This window comes from Gymnoscopelus braueri, assembly GCF_963280865.1.
Source record: "Gymnoscopelus braueri genome assembly, chromosome: 8".
Lineage (NCBI taxonomy): Eukaryota > Metazoa > Chordata > Actinopteri > Myctophiformes > Myctophidae > Gymnoscopelus > Gymnoscopelus braueri.
The window spans coordinates 16783339-16803583 of record NC_137609.1 but is presented as its reverse complement, the minus strand read 5'-3'; the positions used below and the strand labels follow the sequence as shown (position 1 = coordinate 16803583).

At 40.3% G+C, this 20245-nt stretch overlaps 3 protein-coding genes across 5 annotated transcripts in view; 2 read left to right on the top strand and 1 right to left on the bottom strand.

Moving 5' to 3' along the window:
- The window catches only part of clip2 (CAP-GLY domain containing linker protein 2), a 43091-nt gene extending 28580 nt beyond the window's left edge, over positions 1 to 14511 (top strand). For both annotated transcript variants that reach the window (XM_080435171.1, XM_080435170.1), the window contains 9 exons: positions 796 to 1200; positions 1747 to 2340; positions 2872 to 2929; positions 5491 to 5574; positions 6927 to 7083; positions 11360 to 11519; positions 12047 to 12232; positions 12343 to 12402; positions 12514 to 14511. In XM_080435171.1, the coding sequence (XP_080291297.1) occupies positions 796 to 1200; positions 1747 to 2340; positions 2872 to 2929; positions 5491 to 5574; positions 6927 to 7083; positions 11360 to 11519; positions 12047 to 12232; positions 12343 to 12402; positions 12514 to 12525 (1716 nt within the window). In that variant the 3' untranslated portion in view covers positions 12526 to 14511. The remainder of the gene's footprint in view (positions 1 to 795; positions 1201 to 1746; positions 2341 to 2871; positions 2930 to 5490; positions 5575 to 6926; positions 7084 to 11359; positions 11520 to 12046; positions 12233 to 12342; positions 12403 to 12513) is intronic.
- dtx2 (deltex 2, E3 ubiquitin ligase) overlaps positions 1 to 20245 on the bottom strand; it is a 449633-nt gene that overhangs the window by 364848 nt on the left and 64540 nt on the right. The window lies entirely within an intron of this gene.
- gtf2ird1 (GTF2I repeat domain containing 1) overlaps positions 16778 to 20245 on the top strand; it is a 38706-nt gene continuing 35238 nt past the window's right edge. Inside the window, exon 1 of one of the 2 annotated variants that reach the window (XM_080436345.1) lies at positions 16778 to 17049. The gene's annotated coding sequence lies outside the window, so the exon portion shown is untranslated. The remainder of the gene's footprint in view (positions 17050 to 20245) is intronic. The other variant, XM_080436346.1, reaches the window with a different exon arrangement.

Sequence of the window (20245 nt, the reverse complement as noted above, 5' to 3'; positions counted from 1 at the left end):
TATTACGATTGGATAAAAATGTGTGCGGTGATAATTTCCTTTATGTAGAGTTTGTTGTGCATTGAGATTTGCTGTTGGCTTGTTGTATAATGCCTGGCTGCTTCTAGACAATCAGAGAATGGCTTTCCTGTGCACTCATATTCTGCATTTTTGCACATTCGTTGAGCCTCTATTTGCACAGGGTCACATTGTTTGGTGATTTTTACCTTGAAAGTGAAATGATGCAATGACTGAGTTTAAATGCGGACCAGGATGAATTTGAAGTTCTTTGCTGAACTGTTCTAATTTTAAGAAATATAATTAATTTAAATAACTTATAACTTAAAGCCATACTTTTGAATAAAAGATGACAGTCTACACGGTCCCTACAGTTAACATGAGCCATTGTTTCATCTCACAGCCAAAGTGTGGAGTGAAGACAAAAGAAATCAGACAATGTGCCACTGTCTAAATAATTAGCAATCTCTGCAGTGGAGCTGCCGATTTTCAAGCTTTTACCTGCCAGGATTTCCCGTTCAACCACGGGAATTTCCCTTTGAATGCTTAATAGCTTACAGCTCCAGCTTTTGTGCTTATGATTCTGTCATTTCCTTAGGCCTGGATGCCCGCATAATAATAATACACATTCAGTCAGTTTTATCGATGCCATATTCTCATCGAAACGACATCATTCCGCTACAGGGGCCATGACCTGCGATGGTAATGATGTCATTCGTTTTGGGGAGTCGGCGTCTTTCTGCCGTGGCTCGACAAAAAAATCGATAACGCGTCTTTTCGAACTATTTGTCTCGCCAGCAAACCACGGTCGAAGAAAAGAGCCGAATTATGCAGCTGGAGGACGAGCTGACCCTGAGGCGAGCGGAGATCGGCAAACTTCAGGTTCAACTCCGAGGCCCGGACTCGGACTCTCAGCCGGGCGGCGGCGACGACGGAGACGCGGACGCCGCCGCGGCGCCGGCGGGCACCCAACCGGAGGAGAGCGCCCTCCTCCTCCGCGAGCAGCTGCTGTCAGCGGGCCGGGAGCACTACAAAGAGAGCAGCGAGCTGAAGGAGAAGCACGAGGAGGCTTTGGCGGAACGCCAGCAGGAGACGGACAGACTTAAGGCCACGGTGGATAAGCAGAGCCAGGAGATCAGCGAGCTGAAGCACAGAGTCCAACAGGCCACCAAGGAAAACATGGAGATGATGGACAGCTGGAAGGTATACCCCGCCGTTATGCTGTTAAATGCTAAAACTATTTGGAACTGCGCCAATAGCAGTGGTGTAAAGAAACTATAAGTACATTTACTCAAGTACTGTACTTAAGTACAATTTTGAGGTACTTTTACTTTACTGGAGTATTTCCTATTAACTATACTTTTATTTCTACTCCACTACATCTCCGAGGCAAATATTGTACTTTTACTCCACTACAATTATTTGAACACTTTAGTTACTAGTTACTTTGCAGATATAAATTATTATATTATAAAACATACATTAACCACTTTAGCCCTATTTTATACATAGGCTACTTTAAATACATAGGCTACTTTAAGTACATTTTGATACCAATACTTTTGTACTTTTACTCAAGTAATTTTTTTATTCCGGACTTTCACTTGTAACAGAGTACTTCTTCATTGCAGTATTGATACTTTTACTGAAGTAAAACATTTGAGTACTTTTTCCACCACTGTCCAATAGATAGGATCTTTCAGTTCTGTTATATGAGATTTTCCGACACTTTAATGAACTCCATTGCAGGCCAAATTGGAGGCTTTAGTCACGGACCATCAGCGCTCCATAGAGGAGCTAAGGGCCTCATTGAGCAGTGACCGCACTTCAACGTCAGGCCAGGAGCTGCAGGATCCGCAGGAGCTGAGAACCCTGCTGGAGAGCCTGAGAATGGAGCACCAGCTGGAGGTGGAGAATCTGAAGGCCAAGCACGCGATCGAGGCGGCCGTCCTGTCCAAGGAGCGCGAGGAGCTCTGCGCGCGGCGCCTCCAGGAGGCCAGGGACCAGCTGGCAGAAGACAGCCAGCCGTGGAAGAAGAGCCAAGTCGAGGTCCAAAGAGTCACTCGGCAAGCGCTGGAACTGAGGGAGGCGACCGAGAAGCTGCAGAGAGCCGAGCAGAGGCTAGCCGAGACGGAGAAGCTTCGGACGGAGCAGGGTCGAACCACAGAGGAGCTGACCGAGCGACTGGAACTGTCCGAGAAGAAGATGGCGGACTACCAGGCTCTCCAGAAGGCCCAGGGCCAGAGCAGAGAGGAGATCCAGAACCTGGAGGAGAAGTTGAGGGTGACGGCGAACCGGCTCCAGGCCGTTGAGGCGGACCGCTACACGTCCCATGATGCAAATGTAAGTGGCTTTGATGTAGAGTAACGTGCCTCGATTTCAGTGGTGGAAAAAGTACTCAAGTTCTTTACTTAAGTAAAAGTACCAATACTGCAGTATAGAAATACTCGAGAAATAAAAAATGGACTTGAGTAAAAGTACAAAAGTATTGGCATCAAAATGTACTTAAAGTACCAAAAGTAAAAGTACTAAAATGTTTGAAAATAGCAGATATACAAGCTCACAACGCGTCGCGATGCGATCACTACAGTAGATCGGCTATTTTCAAATAGCCTATGTATAAAATGGGGCTAAAGTGGTTAATGTATGTTTTATAATATCATAATTTATATCTGAAAAGTAACTAGTAACTAAGTAAGTTTTCAAATAAATGTAGTGGAGTAAAAGTACAATATTTTTACTTAGTTACTTAACACCACTGCTCGATTTGCATGCGATTTGTGCCAACAAACGGTGAACACATTTTTACAATGCCTCCTAAAAAGTTTCACTAAGAATACTATTAATAATTCCTTAATACTTTTGTCCTTTCAGGTAATAGAGGATAATGACATCTCAGATGAAAAGCTGAAGCTGAAACAGAATATTGAAGGTATCAAACTCCTTTGAATTAAATATTTACTGCTTTTCTGCGAAAATGGGATATGTCATTAAAAGTATAAAATTGGAATATTTATGTTCATTTGGTCAGCTACCTGTTCATACTGTCAGCCAGCTAAAAAACTAAATAATACTTTTAAAACGTTTAAAAGCAACCAAAAATAAAGTGAACCGGCACGCAAGCTCAGGCAGACAACTCACATGTTTCAGATCTGACAGTAATAGGGCCGCTTTATGCTAAGCTCTCACTCAGAGAGCTTACAAATGGAACAAAATGGACCATCACTGATCCATTTTGCTCCATTTGTACACCCCCAGAGTTAAATTAAAACAGAGGAGTTTTACTGTGTACCTGCTGCCACTTTTGCAGCTGCTGATTGCTTTTGCCCAGCATCCACCTTCACTTTAGCTTGGGTAATTGATCACTGCTTGCTCTCATGTTGGCTATCTGTTTACGCTTTGCAGGGAGCGATGAGAATCAGAACCAGATCTCATATATCATCAGGGAAATAACTTTCCATAATGGCGCCAGTTGTCTGATTGAACTGGCTTCATAGATTCTATTGGCATTTGTCATAACCTCATCATAGCCAACACATGGTTTCAGTGATGAATGCACCTGTGTTTTCAACACTCAAATCAATCTATGACATTGAGGACACTGAGGTGAAATGTGCAAAGTGTCATGTACCTCTTTTTCAGGGGTTGTTTAGGGGAAACTAAAGTGTGTAGGCCTGTAGGGTAGTTGAAGAAAGTCAATGTAATCAATTGATTACAAAAGACTTTTAGTTTAGTTAGCAAAGTTGCTGATGTCAACCTGCCCAGGGACTGCACATTAAAATTGGCTAACTCTGGCACATTTACATTGATGTGGATTGTGGAACATTAAATGTTGATTGATGTGCATCGCGCCTGGTAAATAAATAAAAGTACACTGACATTCGTGTGGTAGTGTTTGCAACATACCATGGATGGTCATGGCCAGGAAGAGTTGGGCAGCGGTGATGGGGAAAGAACACTGTAGTGAGAAGGGCTTTGATGTTGTCTACTGCATTGGTTCTCAAAGGTGGGTCCGGGGACCCCCAGGGGTCCTTGGGGAGGAACCAGGGGGTCCCCAGCAAAATTTGTTAACACATTGACCGCCAGAGGTTAATCTCATAATGTACTCACCAGTGCCAACGTTTTATTGTTGTTTTTTGTTTTTTTCACGTCGCCATAGACCTTGTTAAAATCCTTAAGATTGAGCTGTGCACTGTTTGTAAACATCGCGGACATCTCCCTGCGTCTACCAGTGAAAACCATGTGTCAAACGGAACCGCCATGTTGTAGTTAGAACGGTTTATGTTAAAGTTGTACAATGCAGAATCACAAATAACGATTTTTAGCAACCTCTGCTGGTCACTACCGTCACTGCATACAATTTCCCTAGTCCTCGATTACCCAGAATTCCATTCGTTTTCACCGGAAGCCGGAAGCGTTTCAAAAAGCGATCTTTTAATTGTTTTATACTATCTACGGATCGTTTCTCTTAGCCAGTGGAGCATTAGTTACCATGAGCTGTGCTTTCTTTTTCTGTTCTTTTTCGATCTTCCAATCCTACATTATCTTAAAATCAGCGTGAGGTTCCTTTTTGTTAATAGCGCGGTAGTTCCTGGCCAAACAGGAAACCGTTGCGGTAGTTCCTGAGGACGTCGGCCACGACGTCATGACGTTGGCCAGGAACGTCATTTTCCCGGGAAAGTCCCCCCCGTACACGTTCAATAGAAAATATATAAATAAAAGGCTTCCGGGGGTGAAATTCATGGAGTGGGTGTTGTGAAACTTTTCCCACTCGCAAAAGATATACAATTTAACTTTAGTTTTGTTGAAAACGTTACCTAGTATTACTTTAAACAGTGATCAGCGAGGAGAAAAACTACAATCGAAGAAAATGGCGTTTCAGTGTGCGCTTTAGAATGGAGGCCAACGGGATCGGCAAAACGTGATCCAGAATAATTCCGTTTCCGGTGGTGTTACAATGAAATGTTCTGTATAGAAAATTGAAAAAAGTTTTTTTTCGAAAAAAAGGAAAAAGCACCACAGCCCGTAGGCTACGGGATCGGCGCTATACGGTTGGATTTATCGGCCCGTAGGCTACGGGCTTGGCGGTGGTAGTGTTAATAAAGCGTCACAATCATTTTAACTCCTTTTTCCATATTTTATACTTTGGCAATTTTTTGCGATTTTCTTTTTTCAAAAATAGCAGATCTATGAGCTTGTACATCTGCTATTTTTGGAAAACAAAACGTGAAATCGTGAAAATGTGTGTAAATCTTTGAATATATATATTTTTAAAGCGAACATTTGTAACTCAAACCTTTGCTTCTGGGGGTCCCTGGAACAAAATATTTTGAGATGGGGGTCCACGGCCAAATACATATCATTTTGACATGAAAAAGTTTGAGAACCACTGGTCCACTGTATGTAGTGCTTACTTTTTCTTTTTTTTAATTCAAATAATTTGTCTGTCTTAAAATTGTTATGATTCCATAACGATTTCTTTTTTTCACCCAGAAACAACAGAGAAGTTGATGAAAAGGGAAAAAGAGGTGTCAACTCTCACTTCACAGGTTGACGGCCTCAAATCACAGATTACTGGTAAGTAGTAAATGACCTTTAAAAGAAAACTCAATAGGCAAAGTAAAAAAAAAGAAGAAAAAAAGAATGGCACTCAACCACTTCCATTGCATCCAGATTTGTTTTCATGCGTATAGGCTGCTCAATTCAAAGTATCTTTAGCTATTAGGTTATATTTCCACGATGCAGCTCATAAAACCCCATTCAATTTAATGCACTGCTAGTACATATCCTGCTGGGCTTGCAGAGTTCCTCAGGCAGGTCATTAGATGGCTAAAGCTCTGTCACCTCTTTAGACACAGGACCAGTACAGTGAGGAGGTTCCTACCTAGTACCTGAGTACCTCAGGGTGCGTGCTGGCTCATTTGGTGTCAAGGGGTCAGAAATATAACTTGAAGCCAAGCCATGCAAAGACTTAAAAGTAATCAATAAAATCTTGAGATCAATTCTAAACCGAACAGTTAGGCAATGAAGAGATGCTGAAACGGGAGATGTGGTGGTGTTTCGTAGTTCTAGTTAAGTTAGAAGCCTTCCTGCCACTTTCTGAGCACACTGGAGCCGAGCCAGCTGTTTTGATTAAGACAGGTAAACAGCATTACAGTAGTCATGGGAGAAGAGATAACAGCATGAATAAGTTTCTCTGTAACACATTTTTTAAGGCAGATATGTACTTTATATGCATGTGTAACATCTACAATTCTGAAAATGAAGGAGGCTCTCAGTATATAAACTGCAGCTCAATAGCTGCTGATCATTATTGTATGAATCAGCACTTCTGTCTTCACGCTTAATCATCTTGCATAGTACTGAATGAAGCCAAGTCTTGATTCAACTAATTGGATTGCTTTCCCTCTCATAGAGTTTAGAAACTGTCAAGGAATGTTCGCTATGCAAAACATGCCATGTAAAATGCTTTGGAAAATACATGCATTATTGGAGAAAACAAGCTAAAAAGTAGCAGAAGAAAATTCACTGGCGTACTTCTAGATGACATAAACATTATTTTTGTATGTATTGTCACATACATGAAATAATAGCAATGATATTATCCTATTTATTTAGCTTGTGATAATAATAGACTGCAAGTTACACCCTAGCAGATAAAATGATAAATATGTGTACCTAAGGTACAGTAGCTCACATGGGTCTTTTTAATGTATTGCCTATTGTCACTATCACAGTTCATGTGATGAAGATAAGAGAAAATCAAAATCAAAATCAGGTTTGTCAGAATTATAAAAACTGAAACAGGAGCACTTGCTGCCATTTCTAGAAATCAAATTGTCCCATTTTATGGCAATTCAAGGACTTTACGTATTATTTTAAAGAAAAATCTTAAAAATCTCAATTCAGAATCTTTCCTTTTCCTTCAGTGTTGGAGACCAAAGTACGCTCAGGGGACAAGAAAGTAGACGCCCTCGGCAAGGACAAGCACCGATTGGAGGCAGATCTTGAGTCTATCACCAAGAAGTCCCATGATGCCTCTGGGCAGCTGGTCGTCATCAGTCAGGATCTGCTAAAGAAAGAGAGGTCATTCAATATTCAGATACTTTAGATACTTTAGATACGTTAGATACGTTAGATACGTTAGATACTTAATTAACATATACACACACACACACACACACACACACACACACACACACACACACACACACACACACATACATATAACTGTATATCTTGTATATCTGAAATTAAGGGTTGCCAGATCTGCTTATCATAATTGCCAGATCTGCTTATCATAATTTTCCCGAAAGATTTTATTTGAAAATAGCCGATCTACAAGCTCAGCGTTGTGAGCTTGTAGATCCGCTATTTTCAAATAGCTGAGGTATATGTTAAAGTGCTCGTGTGGCCCATAGTCGCTTCTTTTGGGCTGGTTTTCCTAGACCTGGTTGCTTGTTTCTCTCACAGAATCTGGCAACACTGACGCCAGGTTGAAATTGGTTGATGAGGCTCAACACTCACTCCTGACAAATGGCATAGCTTGTGTCACCTCATGTGACCTCCTAAAGGACTTATACTGTGTACACAGAAGCTGCCAACAGCACCTAAAAATAAACATTTGATTTGGTTTAGCCGGCTCCATGGTACACAACCTTAAACTGTCACAATGTATTATGCTGACATAGTGGCTTTTTTCCATGGGGGTCAATTGAAAATGCTGCTTTTTTTTTTGTTGTGATGGAAGCAGTCTTTCTTTTTTATTATTCTCTCCACCAGGCCGAAACAGCTGGGGGTGAGGATTATGTTTTCACCCCCCGTCTGTCTGTCTGTCTGTCTGTCTGTCTGTGAGCAGCTCATCTCGGGCACCGCTGGACCGATCTGTATGAAACTCGAACTTTGCATGCTCACTCAGAGTAGGCCAAGGAAGAACCTCTACCCCAAAGGATTCATGGTGACGCTATAACAGGCCGTTTCACATTTCACACTTCACACTCTTGAACGGCCTACAAAATGTTCCGTCATTTCGCCTTTTCTTCAAAACACACTTTTGGTTACTACTACACATTTTGACTAAAACTCAGAAATTGGTACGCATCAGTCCGATTTTCCATATTCCATTCCAATTGGCAACAACTGGCTTCCAAAATGTGCAGGGGCTCGTGTTGCAAACAATACCACAAATCATGAATGCCGTGTCCGATCTGCCTCTGGCAGAGATCGGGAAGCACACGCAACACAGGTCTCCATCCAGAATTGGACCAGGTCGACACATAATATCCCGTCATCTATCAGTACGCTCTGCAGCCTTTCTCACGTTTTTGTGCAAACAAGGCCTTTTTTGTGCAAACTTTCCAGCACAGGTGTTTCTAATCTCCCTTCAGGGAGTAACGTACTGTATCCCACTAGGTAAACATGTCATGAGGCCTGTGTAATGTAAGTGGTCTAGTGGCTCAGGTGCTTGCAGCTACAGTAAACAAACTATATGTGCTTGACCCCTTTTTAGAAAATACATGCGTGTTCAGATTTTGTTTTTGCTCTTATGTGCCGTTTTTCATTCCTTTCAGTACACAGCTGCTCTCTGGTGGCTGTGTTGCATCCTCAGCTCCATGCAACATGCGCCCCTGCTAACTAAGTTTGTTTACGGTGTGACGCTGAAGGGGCCTAGCCAGGGTTTTCTGTATCTCTATCTCTGTTTCTCTGTACCCATAAAAGTAAACCAATCATAATTCCGCTCATGTTTTAACAGGATATGAATGAACATAGCCAACCACAAGACTATAAGCTTCATAGGCAACGTTAACAATGTTGGTACACAAAGCTCACGTTAGCATGTTAGCTCATCATTGGTGATGTACAGGCATTCTTCAAGATAGTAGGCATATTACTGTAGCACAATTTAAGAGGATTAAGAAAAGCAATTATCCTACTACTAGATTAGAGTCTGGGTCTTGTTTACTTTCATTTAAAGAATTGATTTAGTGACCGTTTTAGAGGTCTTTGACAAACCTGTTAAAGTCCCTATCACATCAATTTAATGTATTTCATTATTCCCTTTAGAATTTATATGACAGAAATATTGGTAGCACTTTCTAACCCAGGCTTGTGCCTACCTAATGGCACTTCAGAAATAATCATGGAAACTCTTTGTGATTTTAAAGTTATGCTGTCACGACGTAACTTTCTCAATTATACAAGTTATTTTTTGGCTTCTTTAAATGGAATATTTGGAATATTTTTCATAATAACCCTTCCAAATGTGTTTTTGACAATATGTATAGTCACGAGTGTTTGCCCCCGACACTCAAATGACGCAGGCAACGGAAATATACCCGCAATATATTTATCTAGCAGTAGCCTATGTACTTTTAGTTAATTCATACCGTTTCTGACAATACTGTTGCTTTCGAAAAAATCCTTGGCACATGGAACACTGCAGCATTAATTTTGGAGCAGTTTTGTTTTTAACTGAATTCTGGGATTGGCCAAGAAGACTACTAGAATGAATGTTAGCACTGGCAGTATGACTTTGTTTCATAAGGTGCACCCTTTTTTATCACACAGCTACAGTATTTGATTTCTGTGGTGCTGTGGTGCTGACCTGTGATTTTTTTAGCAACTGTTCAGTGGCCAGCAGTAGAATACCAAGTTGTACTTGTGTTGCTTCCAGGTGTTTGGGTGTGAAGCAGGGCAGTGCAGGAAAAAAATAGCTTGTATGCTCAGCAAAACCTGGCTAAATAATGAATTAGAATAAGAGAAACTATACTGGCAAGAATTATTCAGTTCAGTACCTACAGTACTATCATGAATGTAGATGCAGAAACACAACATTATTCACCCGGGTTCAATGTGGCTACAAGTCCCAAACTTCATGTCCTCAATTCGTTGTTGTTTTCACTGTCTGGGGTGCATTTTATCTTCTGATAAGGACTATCTATTCTAAATGTAACTGTAACATTTGATATCAGGTGTGAAGGGCCTCATAGTCAAGAAGTGGAGCATAGTTATTCAGCCTCATAGCAGTTCCTCAGAGCCCAACTTTGCAATCCTGTTATTTACCAAACTTTGCAACTTGAAACCTTTCAAACCTATTCCCATAGGTGTTGTGCCTTGCCTCTTATACTAAGCAGTGGTGGAAAAAGTACTCAAATGTTTTACTTAAGTAAAAGTATCAATACTCCAATGTAGAAGTACTCTGTTACAAGTAAAAGTCCGGAATTAAAAATTCACTTGAGTAAAAGTACAAACGTATTGGTATCAAAATGTACTTAAAGTACCAAAAGTAAAAGTACTAAACTGATTGAAAATAGCAGATCTACAGTACAAGCTCACAACGCGTCACGATGCGACACGTTGTGAGCTTGTAGATCGGCTATTTTCAAATAGCCTAGGTATAAAATAGGGCAAAAGTGGTTAATGTATGTTTTATAATGTAATAATTTACATCTGCAAAGTAACTAGTAACTAAAGTTTTGAAATAATTGTAGTGGAGTAAAAGTACAATATATGCCTCTGAGATGTATTGGAGTAGAAGTAAAAGTATAGACAATTGGAAATACTCCAGTAAAGTAAAAGTACCTCAAAATTGTACATAAGTACAGTACTTGAGTAAATGTACTTAGTTACTTTACACCACTGAACCTAAGCTTTTATTCCAGCGATTCCCAACCTGTGGGCCGGGGGCCAACTGGTGGGCTGTGAGGATATTGCAAGCCCCCAAATAAATGAACAAAACACATCCAAGCCGGAAAACACAATCGATTGATGGATCATTAAAATAAACATGCTCTGTAAATGCGTGCGATAGGCTGCCGTGTTAAGTGCTCAGATGGGTGGGCCGCGAACTGTTTCGTGATTTTCAAGTGGGCCCTGATCCAGAAAAGGTGTTCAGTCCTTTCCACCACCAGGATACATTTGTCTAATGTGCATCCCTGTGCAAAACGTATTAAAAACGTCTGAAAACAATTCTGTGACTTTAAATTTAATTAATAGAAATAAGTATTACAGATAGTATCAGGTAACCGGAAAGGAAATTGCTGGTATATCATGGGTCTAATGATGACCACCACATGAAATAAGATAATTGCAAGGATTTACCAACATTACCAGATCAGAGTTAAAATAAAGTGTGTGTGTGTGTGTGTGTGTGTGTGTGTGTGTGTGTGTGTGTGTGTGTGTGTGTGTGTGTGTGTGTGTGTGTGTGTGTGTGTGTGTGTGTGTGTGTGTGTGTGTGTGTGTGTGTGTGTGTGTGTGTGTGTGTGTGTGTGGGGTTCTTATTTCTGTGATATTTAGTGAACTCCATAACACTTTTCTGTATAATCTTATTTCTAAACGTTGTATATTTGTGTTGTCTTGATAGGAATCTGAATGAGCTAAGGGTTTTACTCCTGGATTCCCACCGCCACTCTCGGGACATGGAGAGGGACCTGGGTCGAGAGGTGCACAAGGCCGAGTGGAGGGTTAAGGAACAGAAACTCCAGGAAGACATCCAGACCCTGAGGGAAAAACTGCTGCTACTGGTGAGTGGAAGGAATTACAGCTGTCAGTCATTGTGTTGATATCTGTAAAGAAATACACATGCTATATTGCTAAAATATACTTTTATGTCCACTTTTTGGGGGTCCCCACTCCCGAGCAAAATGTGTTGATATAGCATTCACCATCAGTTTTAACCCTATTTTATACTTCAGCTATTCAGAAATAGCCTATCTACAAGTTCACAACGCATTGTGAGGCAAGGCGTTGTGACCTTGAAGATCTGTTATTCAGGAGGGGAAAGAATTGGGGGAGAAAAATCGTAAATTATTTTTTTTAAACAATTAACACAAATCTGTCTTTTTTTCACTCAAATCTTCTCTTCTGGGAGTCCCTGGCACACAATTCTTTCAGATGGGGGTCTGCCGCCGAATAAATATCAATCTGGGGATCCTTCACATTAATACATTTGAGAACCACTGATATACAGTAGACCACTTAAAAACCATATAGCACAGTATGATTATTTAACCCTAGACGATAGTGATCTCCCTGTGCTTGTATCTGTCAGGGTCGTGAGCGATCTTCTCCAGACCATCGTCGGTATTCCATGGATCCCTCAGCCCTGGACTCTGAGGTGACCCGGTTGCGTCAGCGGCTATTCAGTACAGAGGACGCCCTGCGGGGGGCCATGGAACATAACCAACAAGTTGACCAGCTGGTGCAGGCCATGCGCAAACATCCAGAAAAGAGCCCGGTAAAACAATACGAGATTAAAATATCGATTTGACTTTTTTTGTGTGAGATTGTGTCAGACATTGTATTGACATTGTCGTGCTAATAGGTTTTCCTCTCCACGTTTTTCAGGTGCACGGCGCAAATTCAGCTAATGGGATTCACCAGCAGGAGTCGGCTTTTACTGAAGATGTTCGTAATCACTCATTTTAACAGCTTTGCATTTTGTAGAATCGTGAAACAAAGTGATATTTCCTAATGCCATTAGCCCTGAGCAATAATTCTGTTTCTGTGGCCTTCCAGGAACAACACTGATATGAGAAGAGAGAAGCTTGAATTGGAACACGCAGAGGTACATTTTGAAAGAAAAGGCCAGTGTGACATTTACGCCACTTTTCCACTGCATGTACCAGCTGAACTCGACTCGACTCTACTCGCTTTCGGTACCAGGTACTTTGTTTTCCACTGCAGATAGTACCCCCTCTATGTAGCTGGTCGTCATCGCGACGCCGCATGAAACCGCCGTGACGTAATCTTCAACGCGACACACACAGGAGGAATGGAGGATATCGAAGGGGATGGTGTTCTTGATTTTCAATATGTGGCTGTTTGTCAGAGCGAGGAGAAAAATGTTGTTTCAGAAGAATAAAAACAATGTGCGGCCACTATAGTAGCTTGACTATTCAAAAATGGCGGGTTTATTATGCCACACCCTGTATTCCCTATAACTCAAGTCAGTCCAACTCTATGCCGTAACACCTACTGTATTAGTTATCAGGATTTATTGACAAAGAGGTACATTTGAAAACAAAGTGAAATGTATGCTACTTTTCCGCTGCACATACTCAACTCGACTCGACTACACTCACTTTTGGTACCAAGTACTTTGTTTTCTACTGCAGATAGTACCCCCTAAATGTAGATGGCCATCATTGCGACGGCGCATGGACCGGCCGTAACCTAAACTTCAGCATGTTTTCAGATCACATTTGGTATCGCCTCAGCTTTCTTGGAACCTCGGCGGAGGTGATACCAAAACAAATTCCGGAAAACCAAAAAAGGTGAGTAGAGTTGAGTCAAGTTGAGACGGTACCACGCGGTGGAAAATCGCCATAATGGACATTTAACCTAATGTTGTGCTGGACTCCAGAAGAACGTTTCTGTTTACAGTTAATACCAAAACGATTCTCTATCTCAAGTGAATTTATATGTTGCAAAATTCACCCATTAGCCAATCATACAAACAGCTCTTAGTATTATAAAATAGCATGAGGATGGACTTGGAGGTGACAAGATATTACAACTTTGAGAACATACTGACGCTTTATGTTCGTTTGTTAGAGATCTTGAATCTATGAGTTGCCAGGAACCTTTTGAAAATTCTGTATTTTGATTCTGAAGGAAAAAGGACTGGTGAACAACAATTTTGAAGAACAGAAGAATTTAGTCTTGATTACCACGTTTCTTTTATTTATTACTTTTACTTTGCTATTCTGCTTTGTAATAATCTTATGTGAGCTGTTTTTGGCTGGGTAATCACAGAGCAACTCCAAGTTACAGCATCATCATTGGCCTTCCTGCTAAAACTACAGATACATGGGAATGGGAGGCCCACTGAACCACTATTATATCTATAGAATGGATATAGTGTATTATGCCACTCTCTGTATTCCGTAAATCTCGAGTCAATCACTCTACGCCATAACACCTATTGTATTAGTTATCAGGAATTATTGACTATTTTGTTTTCTTTGGTCTATTATGTATTTGTGCAAAAGGCTCCATCTGTGCATTAATATTAACTAGATATAAGGTGTATCAAAACTGCCCTCTCATGCTGAAAACAGCTACATCAAAATAAAAGGTTTTATGTGATTTTGACATATTTTTTGTAGGGCTATTCAAGGGCTGTGTTGGGGGCAAAAACCATAAATGATTCCACTGTTACTTCCTTTGGTTTGACATCTGTGTTTCATTTGCAAACACTTTATCAAAAGATACAGAATTTATACCAAAAGTCTTCCAAATACCATTCATACAACTCAAATGAGAGATCCTAATTGTAGACTGTTGCTCGATTGGCCAGAGTTACGAGTGGAGAACATTAGGTGGGAGTAATGCTTCATTGACAAAACATGTAGGGCAGGCCCTTGTCAGCTAAGATAAGACATGGAAATTCCATGGGGGAGAAAAAAATGTCCATGGGATATTATACATGCTGTTTTCAAATGGAGGATTCATACCCTTGAATTATTACTACGATGATTTGTGAGATTCAGTCATTAAATATTAACAATGTGAGTAAGATTTTGTTGTGTTTTATTTCTCACTATTTCCAATGCGGTGTATATTTAGTAGATTTCTTTGAAGAATTTAACAAAAATTTGGTCGATTTTACCAACATAACAGCAGTGTAACAGCAGCCTTCATTACTTCCTAATAACTTGCAGGTGGCAATTATTCAAGTTGAAGTGTATTCACTGTATAAAATATACAGTAAAAGCCAGCAACCTGGCCATTGGCCAGCTCTTCAGTTACACACAATATGCACGCAAATGCTGACCTGTACAATAGATGGATATTGTCAGCCTAGGCCGTTGTAAATCTGGCTTTTTGTAAGTGAATTGTACGTTTTAAGCACCATTTTGAATTGTGTACGCTTCTCTCCATGTCAAGGCATATACAGTATCAAAGGCATACTGCTGTAACACTAATGGGCAAATACCTTTATTGGTTAAAAGGATTATAATTTTCATAATTGTCTTTCAGATTGATGGACAATTTGCAGCCATGTTGCGTGAACAATATTTGTGGGAGCATAATTAACAAGCTAAACAGTCACATAATACAAATAAATAAAATAATTCAGTGAGGACCCAAATCCGAAAGCCTCATGCTTAGTTCTATTATTTTCCACACCATCTGCCATAAAGAGATATGGCAGATAATGGTTTATGGTTTATTAAAACCATAAAATAATTGTAATTCTATTGTCTTTTCTGCAGTCAGTAAAATAGACTTTTAAACGGTTATTTTAAACCTCAGGTTTGAATTGTACACAGCACTGTGTATCGCACAAGTGTGAATAGCTATACCTCTATAGGTTTTTTAATGTACTTTTCGTGTAGGCATTCCATTTGTGCAAAACTGCCTATCAGGTCTGATGCTCTTCATGTGATTTTTGCCAGAGGACATGTTATGACAGTGTAATTACTCTGGGTTGGAAGATGTTCAACAATTTTATGTGTGAAACTGCAGGGTTATAGTTTACAAGTGTGTGGCAGCATCTCTCATGTGAACTTTCCTTTACATTTAACATCTGTTAAAGGGGTGGAAAAAACAGCCTGTTATTAACAGCCAATTATATGGATGGTTATAAATGAAGAAATGACTACAGGCTCTGTTTGATTGATTGATGTACTTTATTTAGTAAGACATGAGAACAACAGTACATGACAGTACAAATTCACAATACAAGGTCTACTAAACTGGAAGGCTCATAAAGCACTAAGCTTGTTTAAAATGAGATCCCCACGCACACAAATCATGATGTTATAGAGGCTAATTTGAAATTGGTTAATAGTGTATTTAAATGCAAAAAAAGTAGGCTAATCAGATTACTAATCCAGCAGATTAAGATAATTGATTTCTACAATAGGGACAGTCGGTAAATATGAGATTACATTCTGAAATGACTTTCTTATCTGTATTCAAATCTTTGAAATAGAATTAAGTTTAATGTCATCAGGCAACTAGCTATACAAGGATCACATGTTTCGACATGCCATGACAGTTATGCCACAGAGCCACAGCCCATGTGGCTGGCTGACCAAAAATAGTTCACAATTTAAATCTCGTTATATAACTTGGAGGTCGTATAATATGAGCTGCTATACGCAACTCATTTAGTTTTGAAGTCATAATGTGATCCATGGGGGTTTCCATAAAAATGCACAATTGGGCTGTCTGAAGTTGTAAAGTGATTCACAATTGATTTAAGGACCAGGGGGTCCTTGAGGGAGTTCCAGGGGGTCCCCTGCAAAAGTAGTTAACATAGCATCACAATAGTTTTAACCACTTTATCCATTTATATTTTGCCTATTCGAAAATAGCAGATCTACAAGCTCACAGCGCGTCACTTCGTGCCGCGCTGCGAGCTTGTAGATCTGCAATTTTTGACATTTTTTGAAAAATATTGAAAACTTTTGAAAAATTAAAATTATAAAAATAACACAAAACTTATTTTATGGGGGTCCTTGGCACAAAACCTTTTCAGATGGGTGGGGGGTGGGGGTCCGCGGCCAATATATCAATATGGGGGTCCTTGACATGAAAAAGTTTGAGAACCTATGATTTATAGAATCATAAAACAAATCCCTTGTGAATATGTGGTATTTGTTTGTCACATCACATCAAGCTCCAGGTAAAATAAATCCCCCCATGGTTTTTCCAGCGGTGCCTTATTTAATCTCGTATGTAAATCGCAGCCAATAGATGCTGTTGTTGAGTTGGGCTGGGATTAGCAGAGGCGAATGAGTTTCAATTTTACTGGATTACAGAACAAAGACAGGAGAAAGGGACACACACACACACACACAGCTCTGAAAAAAAGAGAGAAAACTAAACTAAAAGAAATCCACAAATATAACAGACCATCAGGAGACCAGGGCAACAACACAGATTATCATTGTGATGCTTCAGATTGAAATGTCTCACCAGCCGTTACTTCTAGATAGGGAATTGTGAAGGGTTTCTTGATGGATTAAAAACGGGGAATAAAACCTATTCCGGGATTGACAGACAGTAGCAACAAGGATATTGTAATAATCGCTAATTAAGGTAAGCTTTTTATGATCATTTCGTAATCGCGATCGGACTAAGAAAGTGCGATCGCGGAGGCACGTGACTTTTTAACGGCTGTACATTTTCGAAATGACAGATTATAACCTAATTCTAGGATTGAGGGGAGGAGGAGATGGAAGCGGTGCTAACGGTTAGCTAGCCAACAAAACCCCAGCTATATTCCCCATTGACGCTAGTCGGGCTATTTAAACGTTATGTAGAGGCAGCGTTAACGTTAATTAGCTGGCGCTGGTTAATCACCCCAACGGGTTAATTAGCCTATTGACGTTATAACGTTGGCCGTGGGTGTTTATCCGTCCTCTTAACCTTGCTGCCGGGGCATAGAGGCTATGTTTTATGTATGTCTGGGATTCGGCGTTTGTCTAACGCAGAGCTAACTGTATAATCGCTAGCATTAGCCACAGCACTTGGCCATGGCTTGTGTGTTGGTTGCTGGCTGGCTGGTGGCGCAACAAAGCTGGCTAATGTTTAACGTTAGCTTGTTGTTAGCCAACTTGGGCTGGTGGTACAGAGGAGTGTTGGTTGAAAAGGGAAGAGGAAACAGCTTGCTGCTCAAGTTGTGCACAACAACACTTCACAGCTCAGCGCCTCCTCGACGCTATAACGTTGTGTCGTGAACCCTGTGCACACAGCTGTAATCTCAAACTAACATCTGGATCCGTGGTGGTTCAGCCAGTGCTGGTGGAACAAGTACTCACATTTCTTTAAGTAAAAGTACCAATACCACAATGTAGAAATACTCTGTTACAAATACAAGTCTGATGTTCAAAATGTACTTAAAGTACCAAAACTAGAAAGTACCAATTTCACAAGTTTTCAAATGTATAAAATGTATTTAAAATATTATGTTTTGTTATAATCAAAATTTACAAAGTAAAATACTAGTTTTCAAATAATTGTAGTGAAGTAAAGAGTACTGAACATTGGAAATAAAAGTTAATAAATAAAGTAAAAGTACCTCAAAAGTGTACTTAAGTACAGTACTTGAGCAAATGTACTTAGATACTTTCCACCACTGCTCAGCACCTCCTCTACGCTATAATGTGAACCATGAACACTGATCCAGATGTTAGTTGGAGATTACAGTTACAGCTGTAATCTCCAACTAACATCTGGATCAGTGGTTCAGTTCTGCACAATGACTACTGTCAACCTGGAGACAAACGCAGGATGCCTTGCGCCGGGTTCCCAGGGACGTTCACACATATTTACAACTGAAAATATGTCATTTTCTGTGTGTGGAGCGCAAAGGCTTGTGCCTTTAGTCGTGTGTAAATGAAGTAAACAGAACTGCCTCCTACTACTTGGCTGAAATGTTCTCTACCAGCCCAGCTCTCCTGTGTGAAGTGAGAACCACAGCAGTGGTTCCTCAAACTTTTTTATTTATTTCAAGGACCCCCTGTTTTCGACCCCATAACTCTGAGAGTGTATAAATGGAACTATTTCTACGCTCTCTGAGTTACAGACCTAACTTAACTGTCCATTTGGTTCCAACCTAGCCATCATTTTAGCTGGGGACCCCCTGGAACCCCCTGAAACCCCCTCATGGGGCCGTGGAGTGCGCGACTGTGCGGACCCCACTTTGAGAACCACTACCACTATACTACCAGACACAGTCATGTCATGAACCACATATAAGTGTGAAATGTTGCTCCACAGAACAGAACAGAAGACTGACCCTCTGGCTCTAAGAGCTTCAGTATACCAGAGTCACTCAGAGTGATGCTGAACACATCAGCCAGTATCACACAGATGTTTGTCCCATTAGAGAACAACATTGTTGACTTGATGCCCAGTGGGTTTCAGGCATTTTTTCTCAGGGGACTCTCAGGGGTTTTCTTCAATTCCAAAGTGATGTAGTTTCCGTTGCTGACTTCTGTAAATAGGGTAATTACAGTACAATAAATTATGCTCACACTAACAAACAAACTCTGACTCCCCCTTTACGCCCAATAGTCATTTACTGGGTTATCTGGGCTGCCTGTAAAAATAACATATACTGTGTATGTATATATATTATTGCAGTGACTTTCTATACCTAAATGAGCACTAAATCGCGTTTTTATTGTGAAATTAGCCTAGATTAAAATGCATACAGTAGTGCCCACGTGAGTAAATACAAAGCATATGCAAAGGGTGTGTGTGTGTGTGTGTGTGTGTGTGTGTGTGTGTGTGTGTGTGTGTGTGTGTGTGTGTGTGTGTGTGTGTGTGTGTGTGTGTGTGTGTGTGTGTGTGTGTGTGTGTGTGTGTGAGAGAGCAGGAGGCAGCTTTTATTATTTAGCTCTTGGCATTTATATGTAGAAATAAATAATCCATAGACTATATATTATGAACTGTATGATGATGACCAAACAAATAAGAACAACAAACCACAAATGACAATGACGCTAATAAGAATTCAAATTTGTTACATCATGTGTTTGATTAATTACCAGCTGGCTGTCATTAGTGGTAGCCGTTCGCTTGTGTAAAAATCACCAAAGTGAGAATGGTATTTTATTTAACGAGAATAGTTGAGTAACCGATGTTCCCAGTTCTCACCATATTCCCGTCAAACAATGACCATGTTGTAAAGTTAGCCAGCAGTGAGGTCTGTATTCCTGCTGAAGGACAGGCACAGAGCTGCAGTGTGAGTGATGGAATAGTGTACACACACACTGGGAGCAAACGAGGGCGAGTCGGAACAGAGACCATGAGCCTGATGTGCTCTTATCTTCACACTAAACACCACATCACCCAGTATAATCCCGGTATAATTGGCTTAATCTTTGGTTCCCTCTTTTAAATTTTTTTAACCCATTCAGTCCGGGAACGCATCTACAAATGTCTTCTAAATCCTAGCAGGTAACATGTATGTTTCTTTATCAGTGTTTCTCAAACCTTTTCATGTCAAGGACCCCCAAAATGATATGTATTTGGCCGCCAACCGTCATATCAAAATAGTTAGTTCCAGGGACCCCCAGAAGCAAAGATTTGAGTTACAAATGTTCGCTTTCAAAGATTTGCACACATTTTCACGATTTTTCCAAAGGACTGCAGATCTACAAGCTCATGCCGCACTATGAGCTTATATATCTGCTATTTTTGAATAGCCAAAGTATAAAATAATCCCTGATTGAGTGGGTTAAAAAAAATTAAGGATAAATGTAATAATATATATAAAATGTAATAA